This window comes from Protopterus annectens, chromosome 1.part0 (assembly GCF_019279795.1).
Source record: "Protopterus annectens isolate FY-2018-M chromosome 1.part0, PAN1.0, whole genome shotgun sequence".
Lineage (NCBI taxonomy): Eukaryota > Metazoa > Chordata > Ceratodontiformes > Protopteridae > Protopterus > Protopterus annectens.
Window position 1 is genome coordinate 1,282,496,472 of NC_056725.1, and position 24,792 is coordinate 1,282,521,263.

The window sequence follows — 24,792 nt, forward strand, 5'->3', positions numbered from 1 at the left end:
GCTTTCATGTCCATTTGATCCTGGAAGTGATTCTGTGCCTTGTTTTTGTGATGCTGTGGCAGGTTTGGTGGTGTCCAAGTTTTGTTTCTGTGTTTGGAAATAATCTGTAGCGGGCCTGTCAGCCTCTGTCAGGATCATCCAACTTTTGTGACAATATGGTGATTCAGTCAAAATAATGCCAGTTTCGTCAGTTTTCCGCCTCCAAGTTGGCCTTGCTTGGGCCTTGCTTTCTGAGTGTCATTGGGTCTGCTTTCTGAATGGCTTCTAACTGGTTGTTTCCCTCTTGGTTTAGGTGTTTGCCATGTGGGACCTCTTTGTGATCCTTGAGCCTTCCGGACGCCTCCTTGAAAAAGCCTGAATCTACTTCTTTGAATGAATTCCCGGTCTGTCCGTGGCTGCTCTTTTTGAATTTTTTAGAGGCCTGGGCGTACCTCAGCGCCTCTGCATGATCTTTCACTTTTTGCATTTTGCATTGATTTACCCCTCGTTGCTCTTTTCTAAAGTAATTTCTCCTCAGTGCAACAATACATCAAAGCTGAGAGGTGAAGAGGTAATTTTAGCTTTGACACTTGACAAGGTAAGGTTTGCTCTTACAGCAAAAGCAGCTCTACATGATGACTGATCTCCATACATCAGCTCTCCTGGTTGGCCTCAGCGTAAAGCATTGGACACAAGGTATGAAACAACACTTGCCCCTGCGCATGATACACTAACTGCAACTCCTTCCAGACTCCTTCAAGTTCCGGAGTTGCTGTTGTGACACTTTTCAAACTGAGATAACAAAACTGTTGATGTCTTAACATATGGAACTGGAAGTTTAATGCCCTCATAGTTGGAGTGGCGAGGTGTATCACCTTTTTTCCCCCACCTTTCTAAAGCTCTTGAATGGGAATCTGAAGGTAAGGGATTTTTTGGCAGTGGAGATATGAGGGGAGCTGGACCCTGTGAAATGGTTTCTGGGTCAGCCGCTGTAGTACAGTATAGCTAGGACTGTGAATCAGGAACCAGTGTGGTAATACCTGTGACTGGAATGGAGAGGAAAGAATCTGGAGTTAAGGCTGGCTGGCTCCTCTGGGATCTGCTCATGTACAAGACAGGAGGTATAGCCAATAGAGTAAGGCCTGTGGCAAGAAAGAGGTGAGAAATTTCCCTGAGTCTTTCTCTTCTTGGCCTTCAGAGTGATGTTCCCCAGTGGTATGCAAGGTTTCCCCCAAAGAGTAATCCTCAGGAGACAGAGGGAATGGACTCCTCTGCATCAGATTTGTGAAGGGGAGTTGAGGTTCCTGGAGTAAGAAATGTTCTGAAGTAATGGAGGCCTGGTGTGAAGGGGAGGAGTGTTCTGAGGAAGAGCATGGAAGCCTTTATTCATTTAGAGAACCCCTGATAAGAGTAATCAAATCCTCCAGCCATTAATCAAAGAAGAAGCTTTTAGGCATGGGGCCTTGGGAGGCTGTCTGAACTCTTTGCTCCCTGAAGAAGGTCTTGCTTTGGAGTTTAGTGTAGCCTTAATGGAAAAAGCCCGCGCCACAGAAGACGAGAGCCTGAATCTGTCTTCTGGCAAAAAGAATTCCTGCACGAAACTCTGGGCCCGGTATCTGTAGTATGAGGTGTGTCGGAAGTAGTAGCCACCTCGAGGCACAGAAGACACGCTAATGAGGCATGTCATCGTAAAGTGGGGGGCTCGTGGCTGGCGACTGACCAGCAGACAACTGTAATTGACTTTGGCGTGTGGCCGGTGGTCAGCGGACCTCGTATGTCGGTCCTTATCTTTGTATTGTTTACTCAAAACTGGAGTGAGATTATCCGGCCCTGGGTTATGGCAAGTAATGCCAAAATAGTGTTGGCCGAACTAGCGTATGCGGCTTAAACAATCGAATAGTGCGCCTAAGCACAAGAATGACAGGCTTGACAGATTGTGGTCTGGCGGGTAGCAAGGGAATACAGGAATAATGAGGGAATATCTGGGTATTTTACTTCCCACATGAAATGCAATTATTAACTTTTGTCTGACATGGGTCAAGAAAGAAAGGTTGAAAATACAGTGCCAAACGGGTTTCTTCGGTTGAAAAATATTAAGTAATCTCAGGGCTGGCCATTTGGCGGAGCTGGACCTTCTGCTTGATGCGTCAGCTGTCTGCTCGACTGAAGAATCAGCACTATTCACAAACCACCCCAGTTATTATTTCTGAAAGTTTACATATAATGAATTATTTCTTAAACCGAGTAAGTGGGCTAATGTTTGCAGATAATTTTTAGCCATGTCCCAGGCCACAAGAGCAACAGTAAAGACTACCTGCATGGATACCTCAGAATAGTCATTAATCATCATGTTTGCATAGGTGGAGGAAATTAGAATGCCTTAAGGAAGCCCAAAAGGAAGTTGGGAGAGCATGCAAAAGCGATACAGCTTGTTTTGCTTTCTATAATGCTCTTCCCCAATCCAGACCAACCATTTTCTAATGTTAAGTTTCTGCTTATCCCCCAACTCCCATTTTGTAGGTGACAAACTGTGGTACTCCTGCAAAATATATATGAGTCAAATTTTTTCTGTTACAATTTTTCCACCTTCAGCTAAGTAAACTGTGATTCTTGTCCACCCTATCATGTTTCACTTCTCTGGAATTATTTTGCTACTATCTGTGACTGCAGTAAGCATTTCTCTGGCATACTGTTGAACTGGTGTACCTCTCAAGTTTTCAGAATGACATAGAATGTTCAAGATTTCTGCCTAATATTTTTGATCTGTTCCTCATTAAATTTGTAGTTTTCTGGCAAATTATTGAGGATTAGAGTTAGTAAATAATGACATACATTTGAGATTCAGACTTCATATCCTTCAGAAAATGCATGCTAAGGTAAAATCTGTTAGTAACATTCTAAGTTTACAGGAGCAATATTTAAAATCTGTCCATGATTTTGCCCTTTGGTCGGAATTCTTGTGCAAATAATTTGAAAAGTATGTGAACTAGTAACATTCTGTCCCATGTCTTAGTGATCATAAGTTACATCACATCATAGTATCTGTTATTTTTTGTTTACATACTTAATACTGCTAATTTTCACATAGACTGAGGCGGACTATTCCACTGTCATTTCTTATAACTGTAGTCAGTAGCTGCCAATCATACACTCCATGACAGCAAGAGAAGCAAAGATAACACAGTACCTCTCTACCAATCATCAAATTTAAGCAAGTGTTATTACCTTCCATAGCAGTAACTGGAGCAATGCACAGAACAGGATGAGTGATCCTACCTCAGTTTTGAGTTGAAAACTCTGCTGATCACTCAGTAGCAGAACTGAAAACCTTAGGAGTGTGAGTAACTAACACCGTGAGCCATAACAAACATAAGGCATTAATACTGGATTAGCTGCTGGTAGAATGCAATATGGACAATGTAGTCTGCTCCACTAAAAAAAACATCTGGCTACTGTAGAAGCTAGACAACAAGTAGAAAAACACTTTGCTGTTGTCTCTCTCAACAAATTCTTAGGCCACATAAGACACAATTATCCTGCCATAACCTAGTGTGAAGTACCCTGAGGGTATGGAGGACTACTGGGCCATATAAGTCCAATTAGCCTAAGTTCAGTCCTGCACCTAGACAAATTACTAACAAAGAAGAAAAAGCAAATGATATATACACACACATCTATCTATCTATCTATATATATATATATATATATATATATATATATATATATATGGGTCTACTTCTTTTGACCTAACTTTCATTTGCCTGACACTCATTTGCCTGACCCCATTTGACTGAAATTTCATTTGCCTGACACTTCATTTACCCGACACTTCATTTGACTGACACGTATTATTAGCAAGAAAATGGAATATGCCCCCTTCCCCACTGTAGTGCGACCCTGGAGTTAGAATATATAGTTAGGGGGGGGGTGTGGGGCACAGCCCCCCACAAGGGGGGGTGTGGTGGGAGAAGCTCCCCACTTCATTTCATATGATATTGTTAACTTTTGATGTAATATTGCTTACTAAAAAGAAAAGTAAGTGGGGGGCTTCGCCCCCCACACACCCCCACACCCCCCTAACTATATATTATAACTCCAGGGTCGCACTACAGTGGGGAAGGGGGCATATTCCATTTTCTTGCTAATAATACTTGTCAGTCAAATGAAGTGTCAGGCAAATGAAATTTCAGTCATTTGGTCTCAGGCAAATGGGTGTCAGGCAAATGGGAGTTAGGTCAAAAGAAGTAGACCCATATATATATATATATATATATATATACACATATATATATTTATTTATTTATATATATATATATATATATACATGCAGACACACACACACACACACACACACACACACACACACACACACACACACACACACACACACACACACATTTCTTTAATAAATATACCAACATCTGTAAGACTGCTTTGCCATTCTGTCAAACCCTTGTCAAATTTATGGGGCTTACAGTTCAGACACGTAATTCATAGGTTGGTACTGCGCTATCGGCGCTAGGGCCTATACAAGCCTCGCCATAACATTTTCCCGGCTATTTTTTCCCAGGAATTTTACTTCCCTGGTCCCCTGTCTAGCAGGGTGACTGACGTGATCCCTGGGGTGAATTTCCTATCTCCCATCCAGCTGTCAAGGTTCCTTTTGAAGTCGGCCAAAGAGGTGCTCTGCTTGACATGTATGGGCAGTCTATTCCAGAAAATGGGGAGTCTCTGGGACAGGAATCTATCCCTCCAGCATGTTTTGTTCATTGTGATGACCAGGTTTAGATCCCTGGAGCACGTGGCTCTGAGGGACTGGGATTTCTTTAAGTGTAGCATGTCCAACAGCTCTGGGTTTGACGTGGCCTTGTACATTAAGCAGAGATCATCTCTAAGTAGACGATATGCGACAGAGTATAGTTGGAGTTGTTTTAGAAGATCAGCATAGGGCATCTGCTTTAGGCCTGTGATTCTTTCAGTGAGGTATTTCTGCGGCCTTTCTAACTACTGCAGATGTCTTGTGAGGTACATAGCAAACGGGGCATTGTACTCTATAATGGGTCTAATGAGGGATGAGTACAGTGGGACAATAACCTCCTTTTTCCTGGATGAAAAGCCCTTAGTAATGAGATGTGCCACATAGAAGGGTTTCCTGACTGTTGTGGCGATGTGGTTATCGAAGGTGAGACCACTGTCCACCTGTGTCCCTAAGTCCCTTATCACACTTTCATGTTTAGTGTACTGCCACTTATGTGGTAATTCATGGGTACATGGTTTTTCTCAAAGGGGATAACTATACATTGTTTGGCATTGAGCTTGAGCCCATGGCTCTGGCACCAAGCATCTGTCTCTGTAAGGCCCTTTTGTAGGATATCCACATCATTTGGGGATTCAATAATGACTCCCAGTTTGCAGTCATCTGCGAACTTTGTTAGCCAGAGTCCCTTGGTGTTGGCCTGTACTTCGGAGAAGTAGAAGCCAAACAAGAGCGGTCCAAGGACTGAACCCTGAGGTACTCCACTTGTCACTTGTCTGGAGCTGGATTTGGAGTCGGCTACTTTTACAGTGTGGGTTCCGTCAGTAGGCCAGTTTGCAACCCATTGAGTGACATAGGGATTAATGCCCAGCTTAGTAAGTTTATCTATAATTCCAGAGGGGGGGATGGTGTCCAAGGCCTTGGCGAGGTCTAGATAGGCTGTGTGGACCGTCTTACCCTCGTCCACGGCTCTGGAGACTGATCCGAAGAAATCAATCAGGTTGAGGAGACAAGATCGGCCCTTCACAAAACCAAACTCAGTGGGGTCCAGTGTTTGAAGGTTGTCAATGTCTTTGTTTATAAGTTCCATGACAATGCATTCCATGGTTTGCAGATCAGGTTCGTTAGGCTAATGAGGGCGATAGTTCCTGGGGTCCAAGGTGGAACCCCCCCTTGTGGAGTGGGATAACTGTAGCTGTGCGCCACTCATTGGGCACAAAGCCTGAAGTGAGGCTATGATTAAACATGACATTTAGGTGAGGTATCTGTTCATTTTGTAGTTCATGTAGTACACAGCCCGGGATGTCGTCTGGTCCCATGGATGCTGTATTCTTAGCTTTGGAGAGTGCATTTTATACCTGTGTGGCCGTGATTACCAATATTTGGCAATCTTTTGGTATCGAGATGGGCCCTTTAGGGGGTGAGAGGGGGTGAAACTGGCACTGAATCGATCTGCTAGGATACTGGCAATATCCTTGGGATCAGTATATTTAGTGCCATTCTGTTGTAGCTTACAGCAAATCTGAGTAATAAGCAATACTTTGACAAATATGCACAACATATCTTAAACTGTCAATCAAACCTGTGTTTTAAAACTGCTAACTGTACATAGTTATAAAATGTATATCTTCTAAGTATATTTTATATTAAGCTGTCTCGTTATATTTGCCTCTGGCCTAGGTTCTGAATTTCTTGTACTGGACGTAGTGCCTCAAGGTTTGAAGATCCAGAATCAAACAGTTCTCATCCTCCTAAAGAACTGAACAATCTTGAAAAGAAATCCTTCTGCACAGCAAAAGGCACTAGTATTACATATTTTTTGTCAGCAGGCAACAGACTTTGTCCCATAACTGAGGAAGATAACAATGAAAATCTGAAAGAGGTTTATAGGAATATCCAAGAAGTTCTAGAATGTCCCTGATCAAGCAGTTGAATGGTACTTTACATTTCTCCAACAATGAATCCTAAAAGCACATCAGGAGACAAACTTTACGGAACTCCTCCTCAAAGACAGACCCTTGGGAAAGGAAAACATACTCATTTCTGACAATTCCAATGCACACATCCAATTCCACAGACCAGGATGAAAACACAAGAAGATGAAATAACGATATTTATTCTGTGTTAAGAGCTTTCATCCTAAATAATTTACACAACAGAATTCATCACAACATTATTGGTCTAAATTGACAGCACACTGCACTGTTACTGATCCATTTCCAAAGAACCTTCTGGAGATGTGGGACCTGGCTTGGATATGACACTCTCATGGAAGGTTGAAACTTCAGACTCATGTTCCAAAAAGTAATTAGTCTCTTGCCATTCAGTCAAGAACCTCTTCTTTATCATCTGACAGGAAGGTAAGCTTATACACAGAACTGTATTTAATTAAAACTTCCGGGGCAACTGGATTCTAAGCCACAGTGTGAGAAGGTAAACATTTGTGTTACGGTAGCCTGGAGCTTGGTTAGCTCCTGAAACTCAGCTTGAGGCATTGGCCAAGTCTCTGAAGCAGCCAGGGAGATTACAGGCTTTGCACACCTGTACATCATACATCACTACTGATGCTGCCTAACATGACTGCTTAGTGACAAACCCTGTCAATGGCTCTGTCATCTAAATCACAGAAACCTGTTTCATTGACAATCAGGCCAATAAGAAGCTTGTGAAAAGCCTTATCTGTGCTGACATAACATAGGCTGAGCAATTTGTATGGCCTTAACTTAAAAATATGACATTGGAAAAAATAGATATTGATTTATGTGCTGACTATATATAAAAGCAAAGATGTTTGCAAATTGATACTTATTCCTATTTTGAGAATCACGTAATATACAAATAAAGAAATAAATCTCTAAAAATACAATTAAAAACATTTCAATGTAACCGATACGGGGTACCATATTGCTGAACATGTGCTGTGGACACCTGGGGTATAGGAAGCTGTATGCAGAACTACTTTATATGAGTGTTCTGCAGCATTACACGAAACAAAATTTCACAAAGTTAACACTTAAAAATATTTAATTTTTTTTTAACTCTAGCATGTCATGGGTAATATGAAACATATGGTATGCTAAAGAATAGGCTATCAACATTTCTTAGGCATGTGCCACATTCCCATTTTGTCTCTGCCTCTCACCTGAGGCATGTAAATATCCCATGGTACATGACAACCCAATGGGCTAGTTTTCACAAGATGTGCTATGTTGTGCAAGATCTAACTATAAAGCAGGATTACATTGGACTAACACTCCAAATAAGCTTTTTTGGAATCAGGCCCATTATATCTCACTACTTTAATTACTTGACATGGAAATATGAAATAAAGAGCTAGGGATATACTGTCTGTATATGAGCATAAGGTTTTAATCATGTCTAGTCCACTAGCACTAAGAAGAGATGCAGATGTAGTAGTTCTAGACATTATAAGATATTCTGTTGGGCCATCATGTGTGCTTAAATTTTTCATATTTCTGGCCACATCACTCTAGAATAATCAGCAGGCTGAAATCAGACATTCAATCATAATTCCATGATAAGAACACTAGTACTGCTTACTAAAATATTTTCTACTGTGTTGCATAAAGTGTTGATACCATAAACAAGAAAAACAGTTTGTTCATTATTAAATTAAATTCTATGCATACCTGGCCAAAGTTTTCCTCATCTATGCAGAACCTGAGATCCAACTCAGTCGGGTCATTTTCCAATATCCAGTTCAGGGAATTATAATACTCACTATCCTAAAATGAACAAAAACACACACAACAGAAAATCAGTGTTACTATGTCAACATGCATGTAGTGAGAAAGAAACAGAGGTTCCATATTCTACAACTTATTTCAGAATCATGTCTGTTGGTCGTTCATACAAACTGATTTAGGAAGCCACTTTCCTATGTAACAAGAAGTGACAAGAAAGTGAGACATGAGAATATGCACAGACCAGTATAGTACAGTTGTGTACACTTACCATAAATGTAGATGTTCGAGTGTATTCAATGTTGCAGTCATTACATTTGGGTAATCTGCTGGCAGGTTGCCCTCAGTCGGCCTGAATTCCAAAGTCTTGGGTCCTGCATCGGTTGCTGTCTTCTCTTCCAAGACGTCAGGTCGTCAGAGGTATAAAACATGCAGCCGATGCCATTTTCTTTAGTTTTTCTTGCCCTCGATGTCAGGTGCACCCAAAAAGGTAGCAAAATTATATATATATATATATATATATATATATATATATATATATATATATATACACACACACATGCATCAATATAAACTTTCCCCTTCATCTACAAGCAAATACACCACATAGGTTGTAGAAGATAGAGAAGGAAAGATAAACTTCAGAATGACGGGGGTGGCGGGAGGGTAACCTGGACTGCAACAGTGAATACACTCAAACATCTACATTTATGGTAAGTGTACACAACTGTACTATGTTCTTCGTGTTTCACTGTTGCAGTCATTACATTTGGGTAGAATCCCAAAGCTATGTTTGGGAGGCTGGAGCTAAACAGCTTTAGGTGCGGCTATAAGGCCCTGCAGCACTGCAGTGGCAAAGCCTGCCCTGGACTTAGAGTACAGAGGCAAATGATAATGCTTTGTAAAGGTGTGAACAGAACTCCAAGTAGCAGCCTCTAGAATGTCTTTGGTTGGTACTCCTCTGAGAAAGGCTGCTGAAGTAGCTGCAGCTCTGGTGGAATGAGATCTAATGCCCTTGGGCACAGGTTTACCATGGTGTAAGTAGCAGAAACGGATGCAGTGGCTTATCCACTTTGAAATTGTCTGCTTTGAAATAGCCTTTGCTTCTGATCCTGCAGCATATGACACTAGTAATTGCTCAGTTTTTCTTAGAGCTTTTGTCCTGCTCAAGTAGAATCTTAGCTGTCTAAGTATGTCCAAGGAATGCAGAATTCTCTCCCCCTTGTTCTGCGGATTTGGATAAAAAGTTGGCAGATGAATTGTTTGGTTAAGAGCCACACTGGAAACCACCTTAGGCATAAAAGTAGGATTTGTCCTCAGAGACACCCTGTCTGGGTAAAATATGATAAAAGGCTCTATAGCCATGAGGGCCTGTAGCTCTAAAATTCTTCTTGCTGAAGTAATTGCTAGTAGCAGAGCTGTTTTCCATGATACGAACTTTAGATCAGCGGTAGCAGCTGGTTCAAATGGAGGCAAGGTGAGCTTTTCCAACACATAATTGAGGTCCCATGCAGGTAATGGTGATCTTCTAGGAGGCCTTACATTGTTGGCTCCTCTAAGATACTGCTTTAGTAAAGGATGAGAAAAGATTGGTGGCTCTGTATTGTAGTGAGCCGAAATGGCAGAGGCATGGATTTTGATTGATGAGAAAGATAGGCCTTTGTCAAGCATCTCAGTTAAGTATTGTAATATCTGAGGAATATTTGGTTCTGCTGTATCAGTTCCTAGTGCTCGATTCCAAGCACAGAATCTCTTCCATTTGTCAGCATAAGATTTTCTAGTACTAGGCCTTCTGGCTTCCAAAATGACATCCATCACAGCTTTACTGAGAAGTGTTGTTTGTATGACTACATGATTAGCCATGCTGCCAGGTTCAGAGTCTGTAGCTGATTGTGCAGGATCTGATTGTTTTGCTGGGACAGTAGTTGTGGTCTTTGAGGCAAGGTCCAAGCTGGGTATTGTGCCAAGTTCCTTAGGACAGGGTACCAGTATTGGTGGGGCCAGTCCGGGGCAATTAATATAATCTTTGGCTTCTCTTGTCTGACTTTTAGGAGGACCTTGGGTAGAAGAGGCAGAGGAGGAAAGGTGTAAACTGATAGGTTTTTCCAACTGAAGGATAGGGTGTCCACTTTCCATGCTTGTCTGTGATAAGTCCTTGTGCAGAATCTTTTCAACTGATAATTTTGAGGAGAGGCAAATAGATCTATGTCTGGGCTCCCACATTTCTCTATCTTGCTGAAGACTTGTGGATTTAGTTTCCACTCCTGAGGATCCATAAGGTTTCTGCTTAAATTGTCTGCCACAGTGTTTTTTTTCCTGGCAGGAATTGAGCTTGAAGATGTATTTAATAGGTCAAAGCTGTGTCCCACAGTGCCATGGCTAATCTGCAAAGGGGGTATGAATGTGTGCCCCCTTGCTTGTTTACATACCACATGACTGTGGTGTTGTCCGTCTTTATCAGTAGTTGTCCTGGATGAAGTAAGTCCTTGAAGGCTGTTAGGGCATTTTGAACAGTTAGTATTTCTTTCTGGTTGATAAGCAGATGCATTTGTTTTGGTGTCCATAAGCCCTGAATGCATCTTCCTGCCATGTGGGCCCCCCAGGCATAATCTGATGCATCTGTTGTTAAGGTTTGGCTGGCAGGAGGTAGAGTGAAGGGCAGTTCCATGTTTTGGTGACATGCCTTTCCCACCATAAAAACTCCTGTCGCAGGCAGGGAATGAGAGGAATCATTGTTTCCAGACTGTGTGAAAGTTGACTCCATAAACTTTTTAGGTACCATTGAAGTTTCCTCATATGCAGTCTTGCATATGGAATTAGTAGGATGCAGGATGCCATGAAGCCCAGAACCTGCAGAATTTGCCTTGCAGAAGACTGGGTTTTTGTAGCCATCAGTTTGAAGTAAGCAGTCAGTTGCCTTTGCTTGTCTGGCGTGAGGTAAGCCATCTGGGCAGTTGTATCCAAGCTTGCACCCAGGAATGTTACCTTTTGAGAGGGTACCAGTTGTGATTTCTTTTCGTTTATTGTGTACCCTAGGCATGTTAGAAGCATTTTCACAAACACCAGGTGTCGAAGAAGAGTGTCCTTGTTCTCTGCTTGAATGAGACAGTCGTCCAAGTAAGGATATATCTGTATACTTCTTTGTCTGCAAAATGCAATTACTGGTGCCAGGCACTTTGTAAAGACCCTGGGTGCAGTAGATAAGCCAAAGGGCAGTGCAGAGAATTGGTAATGCATTAAGCCAGCCTTGAATCTGAGGTATATTCTGCACAACTGTCTTATTGAGACATGTAGGTATGCCTCTTTTAGATCTAAAGTCACCAGCCAAGCATTCTTGCCCAGCATGGGCAGAAGCTGCTGCAAAGTCAGCATTTTGAATTTTGGAATGTCCAGGTATGTGTTCAAAATCGATAAATCCAGTATTGGCCACCAGGCCTTGTCCTTTCTGGGTACCAAGAACCGTCTTGAGTAAAAACCTTGTCCTTTTTCCTGCTCTGGTACTGTCTGAATGGCCCCCATATCCATGAGGGACGTAACCTGTTTCTGTGCCTCTGTCCATTGATTTTTTGGCAGATCTGGCCAACCACTTGCCATTGGCAGTGTGTGGAAATGGAATCTGTATCCCTGTGATACGATGTTTAGTACCCACTTGTCCCAGGTTATTAACTGCCAATTTTGAGCAAAAAGTGCTAATTTTCCCCCTATGGATGCTGCCAAAAGATAAGTGCTTGGTGTAGGCAGAGGGAAGTCATTGGGATTGCTTTCTGTAGGTTTGCGCTTTATCTCCTCCAGATTTGGAGGTGGAAGCGCCCCATTGCTTTGACCTGTATGAATCTTGCGCCTGGTATCTGGAACCCTTAGGGCATCTGGATTTGCCCCTTTGAGTTCTGTCTGACACAAGAAAGGACCAATTTTTTGTAGGCCAGTGTCTACTGAAACTTGGTGGCTGCACTTGTAAGAAATCTTTAACAGTTTGCATAGACTTAGCTTTGTCTTCCATTTTCTTTAAAACCTCTTCTGCCCTAATACCAAACAGAGAATCATGCTGTAAAGGTGCATCTAGCAATTTAGCTTTAATATGATCAGGCAAATTCTGTTCCTTTAACCAGGCATGCCTCCTAATCACAGATCCAGTAACTGTGGCCCTGCAGGAGGCCTCTAAGGAATCAAAACCACATTGCAAAGTATGCTTTCCAACTTGTTCAGCTGCAAGCAATAATTCCTGCAATTCTTTATTTTCTGCACATTCTGAAATCAACATAATTTTCTGTTTCAGCAATCCCATAACATGTGTTGGTACTTAAGCATATGAAATTGACAGTTTAAGGCTCTGATTGCCAAGGTTGCAGATGTATAAACCTTTTTTCCCCAACTGTCTAGTGCCCTTGAATCTCTGTCAGAGGGGGTAGGATTTTTTGCTGTTGAGGCCTTAACTTCCTTTGGACTCTGTGAAATAGTTTCAGGATCAGCAGCAGGGTTTCTAAATAAAAATGTATGTGAGTCAGGGACACTGTAATATCTGTCAGGCTTACTGGGAGCCGGAGGTAAGGAGTCAGGGGTCAAGCTTGACTCTGAAAACACATCATTCACAATGTCTAAAACAGGGGGAATGGCTAAAGGCTTGTGCCGAGGGAGCAGAAGGAAATTCCTGAGCCTCTTTTTTGATTCTGAGAAGTCTTGACTCTCCCAGTGAAAATGCTCCCTCAAAGTATACAAGGTTTCTCCAAATGAATAATCCTCAGGAGGAGATGCAGATGGAATAGACTCCTCAGCATCAGAATCTGCATAGGGAGGTATAGATAATTCCTGATCAGAAGAGGAATCAGAAGAAATAGAAACCTGATCTGAAGATTCATAATCAGTGTCTTGCCTAGGCCTCTTATCTGGAGGGGGATGGGTACCCCTGATCAAGGTAATAAGGTCTTCAGCCATTTTTATCATCTGTTTTTTAGGCATAGAGGCCTGTGCACATGGCTCATGCGTCAGTTTTTTAGTTTTAGAAGTTGCTTTTGTCTTTGGTTTTGCAGCTGTCGTCAGTTTGATATACAAATATTAAGGTCTGAATACACCCTCAGAAGCCGGTGCCTGCTCAGCGGCTCCAGACCCATCTGAGGGAGATACATCTGTCAGACCAATACCTTGAGTATCTTGCGGCATGCCGGACTCCACATGGGTCTCAGTAGAGGCCTGCGACTCAAAGGTAGCAGGTATCAGGGGCTGCGAAAGCGCCTCACGGAGTACCGGTGAACTGGCGATTGGCTTATGAGAAGCTTCATTGTCAGTTTTGGATCTCGACTGCCTTTCCCTGTCCTTTTCTTTGCATTTTTTATGTACTCCAGTAGCCGGATTGCTATCCGACGACATTTCTGGGTAGTTAAATCTGTTTCCAAAATACTTTGATGCAAAAATATACAGACGCTTAATAGTGCGTTGGTTAAATCTAGCACAAAACTGTCAGCCAGGCACATTGTGATCAGGGCCTAGGCAAAGAATACAGTATAAATGGAAATCCTTAGGAGGTATTTGCTTCCCACAAGTAATACAATTATTAACTTTTCCTGACATCGGTAAAATGCAAGAAAAAAGTTTCCCCAACGGGGTACTTAGCTTTAGTGAAGACTTCGGTTCTGAAACTCAAACTCGAATATTTCAGTAGTCGGCCGACCGGTACTTTGCTTCGGGCACTGCGCTGGCAAGAAAGACTAAAGAAAATGGTGTCGGCTGCATGTTTTATTCCCCTGATGACCTGACGTCATGGAAGAGAAGACAGCAACCGACGCAGGACCCAAGACTTTGGAATTCAGGCAGACTGAGGGGAACCTGCCAGCAGATTATCCAAATGCAATGACTGCAACAGTGAAACACGAAGAACATCTGCACTGTTGGGGACTATACAGGCATGTCCAGCGCTATAAAAGCCAAACACTTGCTAAATCATGATGAAGTCAAAATTTACTGTGGCATTCAATGTGAATATAAAATTGGAAGAATGAAATAAAAAGTGACAGAACCAACTTTTAAGACTCATCATTTACTTAATTATGGTTATAATTACACTACTTTACTCATGCATGATTACAGTCTCCAAATATCTCCATTACAAATGTACTTGCCATTCCTAACATGACCTTTCTAATGGACTGACAATCATTCCCTAAAATAAGAATGAGTCCCAGGAACTTTGTTGGACTCAGATACCATTATTTTATTTCCTGAACTGTGGAACAAAATAGAAATCTAGGAGATCAACAGAAAATATTAACCCTTGCCAGCTTCCTGGTAATAAAACATTTTAACCTCCATGACAATACCTAAGTCCATTTTTAAGGAATAGGCCCAGTAGATACATTTTCACAATACTACCCATATAAAACCACAGGTAGGCCACAGTGGTGCAGTGGTTAGTGTTGTCGCCTCACAGCAAGAGGTTCGATTATTGGCTGGAGCACCTTCTGTGTGGCGTCTGCATGTCCTCCCCGTGGTCGAGTGATGCTAAAGACATGTAGGTAGGTACGAGCATGAATGGGCGTGCCTTCTTTGAAGGTTGGGCATTGGGCTGGCAACTTGGCACCGTAAAAATCCACTGCCAATCATGAGCAGACCTGAGTTCCGCTGTAGCGAACCCTAGCCGGGAAAAGCCGAAAGACTTTACCCATATAGGTTCATAGGTTCATACTAGGCTATCTGCCCTGGGGCAATTATAAGCCTAGCCCGATTCTGTATGGCTTACGCCACCCCTTGATTTGAGTATACTGTGCCCTTTTTAAGGTTTAGTTTACTGTGCCTCTGTCTAATAGTGACACGGGAGTAATCCCTGGGACAAACCTACGATCCCCCATCCACTTATCAAGATTCTTCTTGAAGAGATTCAGTGAGGTGCTCTGCCTCACATGAACTGGAATTCTATTCCAGAGTGAAGGGAGCCTCTGGGTTATGAACCTGTCCCTCCAGCAAGTTCTATTTATTTCTGTGCTGAGGTTCAAGTCCCTCGAGCATGTGGCTCTAAGGGATTTAGATTTACTGAGGTGGAGCATGTCCATTAATTCTGGATTTGACATAGCTTTGTATGTCAGGCATAGATCGCCTCAAGTAGGCGGTATGCAACTGAGTAGAGCTGGAGTTTTTAACCGAGCAGCATATGGCATCTGTTTGAGACCCTTGATCCTCTTGGTGAGATACTTTTGGGGTCTTTCTAATTGCTGCAGGTGTCGGGTAAGGTACATCCCAAAAGGGGCATTGTATTCTATGATGGGCCTGATGAGGGATGAATAAAGGGCACGATTACCTCTCTTGATCTAGATGTGAAACCCTTCGTGATGAGGTGGGCTATGTAGAAGGTCTTTCTAACCACTTTGGCAATGTGGTTTTCAAAGGAGAGATTGCTATCAACTTGGGTCCCCAGGTCCTTAATAACTTTCTCTGTACTTAATGGGTTTCCGCCTATGTGGTAATTTGTGGGCACATTGTTTTTGCCAAAGGGTATGACTATACATTTTTTGGCATTTAGCTTTAAACCACGGCGCTGGCACCAGTTATCTGTCTCTGTGAGACCTTTTTGAAGGATGCTTGTGTCAGCTGGAGAGTTGATTATGAGGCCCAGTTTGCAGTCGTCTGCGAACTTGGTGAGCCATAGTCCTCCCACGTTTGCCTGTACCTCGGAAAAGTATATACCGAACAAGAGTGGTCCCAGGACAGAACCCTGTGGGACGCCACTTGTGACCGGTTTCAAGTCTGACATGGCTCCAGCAACTCTCACTCTGTGGGTTCTGTCTTTGAGCCAGTTTGCGACCCATCTTGTGACATAGGGGTTTATATTTAAGCTGGATAGCTTATCTATGATGCCCGAGGGGTATTGTGTCAAATGCCTTTGCAAGGTCCAGATAGGCTGTGTGGACTACCTTCCCTTCATCTATGACTTTGGTGACTGTTTCAAAGAAGTCAACCAGGTTCAAAAGGCAGGATCTGCCCTTGACAAAGCCGAACTGGGTAGGATCTAGTGTCTGTAGGTCCCCAATGTCTTTGTTTATGAGCTCCATGATGATCCTCTCCATAGCCTTGCAGACTTAGCTAGTCAGGCTTATGGGGCGATAGTTTCCAGGGTCCGTAGAGGCTCCACCTTTGTGGTGTGGGACCACTGTTGCTGTACGCCATTCTGTGGGCACATATCCTGTAGTGAGGCTGAGATTGTATAGCTGTTTTATTTGAGGGATTAGTTCCTCTTGCAGTTCATGTAGGACGCCATCTGGTCCCATGGAAGCAGTGTTTTTTGCTTTGGAGAGGGCAGCCTTCACCTGAGCATCTGAGATGTTTGGGAGGCAGCCCTCTGCCGGGATAGATACTTGCTCTTTTGGGAGTTTGCACTGAACCTGTCTGCCAGGATATTGGCGATGTCTGTGGGTTCAGTGTATTTTTTGTCATTTAGAATCAACTCAGAACAAGTCTGGGAGTTGCATCCCAGGTTTCTAACATAACTGAAAAAAGCCTTATGATTGTCTTTGGTGTCCTGTGCAATTTTTCTCTCAAAGCTGGCCTTGGAGGATTTTATGAGGGATCATAATTTTTTGCTAGTACTGATCAGAGATGCCTTCCTATTAGGGATTTTGCTCTATCATGTAGTAGCTTCCTCCTTCTGTTGTACAGTTTATTTATGGCAGGGGTCCACCAGACTGGACGCCTGCCTTTGGATGATTGGGTCTTGGTTTTGTTTGGGATAGCATGATCCATGCATTCCTGGAGATGTCCGTAGAATGCATTTATATAGGATTCTGCAGTTTGGGCGTAGTTTCCACTGGCCCTGGGGCCTTGAAGGATTCCACTTCAGTTTTGAGAAGTGAGAAGTTCGCTTTTGAGAAGTTTTTCACTGTGGTTTTCTGGGCTGGGGTGGGGTCGGGATGTGGACATCCAGTGAAATTAATTTATGGTCTGATCTTACCAATGAGGGATATACTTCTGGTGTGGAGCATAGAGTCCCCATGTTGGTAATGATCAGGTCTAGTATGTTGTCCCCTCTTGTGGGAGTGGTGCCTAGTTGTTCCATAGCATTTGAGTTTATAATTTCCAGGAATCTTTGGGCTAAGGTGCTGGGGCTTGAGTAGTGCTCCCAGTCAATGTTTGGGTAGTTGAAGTCGCCCAATATAATGGTGTTTGGAGAGATCTTCATGTTCTCCAATGTTTTCAGGAAAGCCGAGTGGGATTCCTGACTTTGAGAGGGTGGTCTGTAGGATGCTATAAACTGAAAAGCAGTCTTGCCCACTGTTAGTTGCACATGGATGGTCTCCGATACTTCGTGCAATGCCACTATCCTGGAGGTGTGGATATCCTTGATAAATATGGAAACTCCCCCTCCTTTTGTGGTTCGGTCCGGGTTTTGGGGCCGAAAAGCATGATATGAGGTATAGCCTGGTAGTGCTGGGATGCTCTCTGGAGCCTTGAACCACGTTTCTGTCACTGCACAGATATCGATGTTCTCCATACTGAGGAGAGCTTTGAGTGCGTGCATCTTGAGGTTAAGACTTCTGGCGTTTAGCAGCACTACCCTTAGTTTCTTGTTCCTTGTGCTGTCTATGGGGGTGGGTTTGACTTTTGAGCCTTGCCTAAAAAAGGCACTATGGGGGTGGCATGAGCCTTTGCCAATATCCGAAAGCCCAGTGGTGACAGGTGCAAGCCGTCCCTAGCAAAGCAACGTGGCTTGTCGAGCATGTCATCCCAGGCTGACAGACACTGGATCCCCTTTGAATGACACCAAAATTTTAGCCAATTGTTAAAATCGATCATTTTGTCTTTGTACTGTGGCATCATTCTAGGTGAGGGTAAGATGCTGCTCAAGGTCAGGGTCATACCAGCCTGGGCTACATGATCAGAGAGCTCCTCTATGTCTCTTTTCATGTAGTCCAGGGAGGTACGTCTCAGGTCATTCATACCAGCATGTACAATGACTGAGTCATATTTGTATTTGCTTTGGAGTGACCTGAGTGCTTGCGTTATGTGTCGGATCCTAGCACCCAACAGGCAGCTCACCGTGACCTTCTCTTTATTCAGCCTGGTGAGCGGGATGTCAGTGTGTCTGACAATAGAGTCACCTATAACAAGAGTATCAGGTGTGTTATTCAGCCTTAAGGGCTGTGGCTGCTTGGCACACTGACTTTGTGGGTTATGTGTTGTGTGTGTTTTGTTTTGAGGTAGCATTTGCTTGGATGTCTGCTTTGGAGGTCTCTGTTGCTTAGGTAGATTTTTATTTAGAGCCTCCGAGTATGTTTTTGTGTATTTATGTGTTTGGTTCGCTGATGTGGTGGGACTATGTGATACTGGAATTGTGTTATGTGAGGTTACCTTCTCCTCCTGACTGGTTACACCAGTTTTGAGATGAGAGAGCTCAGCCTCCAGTTTGGCTAAATAGTTGCATCTCTCACATATATTTGAACCTGTTTGGAGGAGGAGAGGGTTGTCCGTGTACATGAGACAGTTGTAACATTGCCTCAAAATTCCCAGATTCACCAGCTGGACTGGAGAGGAAACCATGGACTGACCTTTGGACATGCTAGAGTAATAGGGAAACTGAATTTAAGACGGACCAATAGAGGACCGGGTAATCGTAGAGAGTATAAAAGTAAGTAGTGCTTATGGTTTAATAGTGCTAACTTGAAGGATTACTTAATTGGACCATTGAAGGGCCTTAGAATGAGAACATGGTGTTTAAATTGAGAGATAGAGCAGTTCTAAGGGAAAAAGTGAAGAGCAGACTTTGTGGAGCCAGGAATAGTTTAAACCCAATTAGGCGGTGCTGCCCGCTGTTGCGCTATGCACAAAAATGCGCAAAACCACGCAAAAGAGAGTTTTAAGACAGGAAGATGAAGGAGTTTTGGAAATGACCCAAAATGGCCAATAAAACTACAGTTTCAAGTCAGTAACCACTCCCACAGGGGCAGGCAGGCTGCTCAATGTTTTTCACTGCCACTGATCAACAGAGAGACTTCCCTTTAGCCCAAGCAAAAAATGGCCTCACAGAAACTTACAAACAGTTCAAGAACAGCCCAGTAGATACATTTTCACAATACTACCCATATAAAACCACAAATGCTTTTTTTAAGTCAATACATTGAAAAAGTTTTAGAGAAAAATACGCATTACTAATTATGGTAATTCAAAAATACTAACAAGTAAGCAGTCAGAGATATTGTACATTTATTTATGCTTAACTGAGCAGGTATTAATAATTTGAACACCCTACTGTTCTGAAACTGTGCCTTTTTACGAGAAAATGAAATGCACTTGGCAGTGGATTAACAGCCGCAATCTCCCTTAATGCTGGAAGATCAGAAAACTCAGTACTCTACCCACATTAGCTACCCAGATTAATTTTCTAATACTATCAATGTAATGAAGCATAGGGGTGGGTGCTGCACTCCCATGGTACTGTCCTTTGGATAAGCTGTTAAACTGTAGTCCCAGCTGCTACTTCTGGTGATAGTTCCAATGGCTGTAAAAGAAATCATGACACATATTGAAAAGAAGTGTAAGGGGCATTTTCCAGTTTCCTGGCCAGACTTTGCCTAGTCAGTACGAATACCACCTCAAGCCCACAATGAAAACATGCTGCAAGCCTTGTTGGACTAATAACCCAATCAGTACAGCATAAAAAAATCCATACACATATACATAATTTCATTCTTTGACTCCACAATGTTCACCTTCTGGTTTGTTTACTTTTGGTCCAATCATTTTGATGCTAATCTTTGACTTAAATGCATATTACTTTTTATTCATTTATTAACTGATTAGGTAGGCCATTCTACACAACTTTTTCAGCTATGACCTGGGTCAAATGAACAATATTACCAAAAGAATAAAAATAATAAGGGAACTTTAACATTCTATATAAAAAGGAATAAAAAGGCAACCAAAAGCAGAACAGAAAAACAAACTGTAGAAATGAAAGACAACAGCATTCAGACAGAATATGAAGCAGACAAACGTGAAACTGTGTTATCAACAATATGAAAAAAGTTAACTAGCTAATGACATAAAATATTTTATCTTATATTTATAAAGAAGCTTAACCCTGTACAGTGAAATTTCCTACAACAAAACAAGTCTACCCCAACTGAAAAAATTCATTAAACAATTACCACCTTCTTGTCTCCTTGTTCCTTTCCCAGTCCAAATGAACCCTGGCCAAAAGCCCCTGAAAAAGTGTCCCTCTCATAGTACTAAACAAAGTGGGCTGCCCAGGAAAGTAATACTCCTTAAAACAGTTGTCTTATGGTTTATTCCTCTCAGTAACAGTTTCTTTACTCTCTACCAGGATAGGGTAAAAGCTTCTGTAACACTTCTGGAGCAACTGCAGTTTCAAGACCACCCACCACTACCTTGTTAGCTCCTTCACATATCTTTTGCTTCCCTTCCAGCCTCTGTGTACATGTGGACCATACAAGTCCAACTTGACTACATCAGAAGCATCTGACTCTAGGGTCTTGGTTCTTCTCCCTTTGCATGTGGAACCTGATATGATGGTTCACCCATGAGAACAGGAATTAAACATTTCCTTTTTTGCCCCTAGTCAGTTTGTTCTAATTATACACTTTTTCAACTGCCCTAATAAAAATACCAAATGCACCCCCCTTTGTATTGAGATTGTAATTTAGCAGTGATCATGACATCTAAGGCTAATTTCCTCCCACTCAACTACTCAAGTGTGCTTCGGAAAGGGTCATGAATTCCTTTTCATTATGTTACTCATTCTCTGTCTCAGACTTCCGCGGTGGTGCCGCGGTAGCATTGTTGCCTCATAGCAAGAGGTTCTCCCGTTCGATTCTCAGCTTGGGTTGGGAGTGCCTTCTGTGTGGAGTCTGCATGTCCTCTTTGTGGTCGAGTGGGTATTCAAAAGACATGCATTAAATGGGCGTGCCTTTGTTGAAGGTTGGGTGTCGGGCTGGCAACTCGACACCATAAAAACCAACTGCCAATCATTAGCGGACCGGAGTTCCGCTGTGGCAACCCCTAACCGGGAAAAGACGAAAGACAAACAACAACTCATTCTCCGTCTCAGTAGCTTCAAGCTATTTCATTCTCTTGCCTCCCAGTATTAAAAAGGGATAACATCCATATATATTTCCCTTAAAATAGTAATGTAAAGACTATTTAAACAGAGAAACAAACAGAATATTGTACTGAAGCAAAAAAAAAAAATGTAATGCTATTTGCTGAACATAGTACAGTTGCGCAAGTTCCACTTACCTGTAATGGTAGATTTTCGTAGAGCAGTACCTTATTGGCAGCAAACTCCTACCACCTCCCTTTACAAGGATGTATACAGATTTTTCTTGTTTGGCTGCTGCTGTTTTTTGTGTGTGTGCATTGTCTTTGGTTTTGTTTACAAAACTTGCTTTTTCCATATACTATTCCTTTTGGCCCCTAGAGAAAAAAAACTCACAGCTGTTGTCTGTGGTAGAGAAGGAATGTTCTGCTCTGGCAGCTGACTGGTCCTTCACACCCAAAGACATGCAGACGGAGGAGTCTTAAGCACTGAGAAACAGCCAGAGAGAGGGTAGGAGGGCAACACTACCCATATGCCAGTAAGGCAGTTTGATTGTTGAGTATCTCACATCCACCTCTTGTCCATGCTGTCACTTTATTTCTTTCTCTATGGCTTCATGTTGTTTCATCTCTCACTCTCTTTGCACCTCAAGCTGCTTCATTCTCTTGGCTGTCTCACCCTCTACACATCTCATCTCCAACTCAAGCCTCTTTAGCTCTAGTTGTGTTTTAGATAATCAGAGGACACAATGGATGGTCCTTTAGCTGCATAATGCACTTCTACAGCCCTGCAGGGCTGTCTTCATGTAAAGTGGCTTGAACTATGACTGAACACAGTCCATCCATCCTCAACCCCTTTTCCCATTTTGCACATGGGATCGGGCTGTCACTTCTGCACTGACAATCATCTTGAGGCAAGGTTTACACTGCCGGGTGGCTAGACCTGCCGCAGCAATTCAGTCATACCACACATTCTCACACACACTCTCACCTACGGCCAATTCAGTGTGTCCAATCAACCTACTGCATGTCTTTGGAATGTGAGAGGAAACCCACATGACCACAGGGAGGACATGCAGACTCCGCAAAGAAGGCATCCTAGCTGATAATTGAACTGGAGAACTTCTTGCTGTAAGGTGACAATGCTAAACTATGCACCACAGCGACCACCCCAAGGCGACAATTAAATCAACCTCTATTAAATCAGTATGCAGGAATCATTAGGTTTACACTCTACAACCAGTTATGTCACCAATATCTTGAAATAGTCAACATAGTTTGTCTTGCCTGTGTCCTAACTGCTCTGACTAAAAAATAAACTAACTGTTACACAATGTATACTGCTGCATATTTTACCTTTTGGTTGCAGGGTACAGAATGTTGGATTTGATGATAATACTGTTTAGCAAGTTATAAAAGTCCAGTTTACAATATGTATATATATATATATATATATATATATATATATATATATATATCCCTACCACTGCAAGCCAAATATGTTACAGATCAGGGTACAGGCCTTAAATCCTTCCCTGTTGTTACCAAATAATATGCCAGCAAGGGTTTCTGAATCCTATCACTGCTACACAGTAATGTGTGACGCATGGGTTATAGTGCTTAAGGTCACATCACTGCTATCTGATACTTGTGTATGGGGTGACTGGTCTTAAGAACTTACAGCAAATGCTCTCTAATGTCTGAGACTGTGACCAAAATCTGTCACACCCAAATAAGCTTCACACTATCAGCCACAGAACAGGGGTATAATCACAGACTCTAAAGAATTTTGCTAAGCACACACTTAGTCCAAGTGCCTTCTACAGCAAATGTGTATATATATAAATATATATATATATATATATATATATATATATATATATATATACGCACACACACACACACACACACACACACACACACACACACACACACACACACACACACACACACGCACCATACCTATCAACTGTAGAGATTTTCGCAGAATGTCCAGATTTTTGCCTTATATTTTTAGTGTGTTCCTCATAAAAATTTGTGGTTTTCAAGCAAATCATTGAGGATTGAATTAATACTAAATGATGTAGATTTGAGTTTCAGACTTCAACTCCTTCAGAAAATAAATAATTCAAAACCATGTATATTAGCAACTTCTGAGTTTATAGGAGCAATATTTAAAATCTGCCCCTATTTTTGGATCTTGTTCCCCCATTATTTATGTCTTTGTCCAGATTTCTTGCACTGAGAGTTTGAGAGATATGACACACACACGTTTTCCAAGAGAAACTAGAAATACCGCTCCAGTGACAGCATCCTTTACTTGTACTCATGGTGTGTTGTACCCAAGCAGATTGCTAATCTGACAGCAAGATCTCAGTTACTAACTATTTTTCTAATGAGCTAACCAACATTAAATGATAAACAACTGATGGACTGTCTCCCTTCAAAAAGGATGGATACCAATAGTCATTCCAGTGCTGTGAAGATACCCTTCATTTGCAAACTAAGAAATCTATCATAAGCTTTTAATTAATAACCAAATGAAAACTCTCAACTTTTACAAATATCTGATTATATACATAAGGCAGTAATGGTGCTGTACAGAAAAAGAAAACAATGTTTCATAGCAACAGACTAATGACAGAAAAACCTCTAACTGCATCTGTTGTTCGTTCTGTTCAGTATATTCCAAGGAGGATAAATAGATTTCAAGCACAAACAAAATCTGTCTTTCATTTATAAAAGCTGGGGGAATGCACACAGTATTCCATTCCATGATGAGATAATTCAGCTTGACCAGGAAACAGTGAACAGGCAAATGTAAAGAAATCCATTTTACAATAAAGAATCTATCAAAACATGTTATACTTCTACAACTTTAATTATGTATCATCTGACAATTCTGTACTTACACATGTATGATAACCCACTATATAGAATGACACATGAAAATAGAATGAATAATATTTATAGTTATATAATAAACTAAATGACCTATGAAATTGCCACATGAGTGCATTTATTTGTTAGTGACAGCATACACCCAGACATAACACCGTAACTGGCTTTTAATTCAATGAAATAACAGTAGTCACAGATCAAGTTGCTTTGAATTTGCAAAGACAACCCAGTTCGGATTTGTAAAAGGCAGATCATGTCTCCTAAACCTGATTGACTTCTTTGAAGCAGTCACCAAAGCCATAGATGAGGGTAAGGTGGTTCACACAGCTTATCTAGATCTCGCCAAGGCTTTCGATACCATCCCCCACTCTGGAATTATAGATAAGCTCACTAAACTAGGTAAAAATCCCTATGTCACAA

At 42.0% G+C, this 24,792-nt stretch overlaps 1 protein-coding gene across 6 annotated transcripts in view; it reads right to left on the reverse strand.

The window, feature by feature from the left end:
* NEDD4L (NEDD4 like E3 ubiquitin protein ligase) overlaps positions 1-24,792 on the reverse strand; it is a 3,335,946-nt gene that overhangs the window by 171,860 nt on the left and 3,139,294 nt on the right. For all 6 annotated transcript variants that reach the window (XM_044066167.1, XM_044066169.1, XM_044066164.1 and 3 more), the window contains one exon: positions 8,386-8,481. In XM_044066167.1, the coding sequence (XP_043922102.1) occupies positions 8,386-8,481 (96 nt within the window). The remainder of the gene's footprint in view (positions 1-8,385; positions 8,482-24,792) is intronic.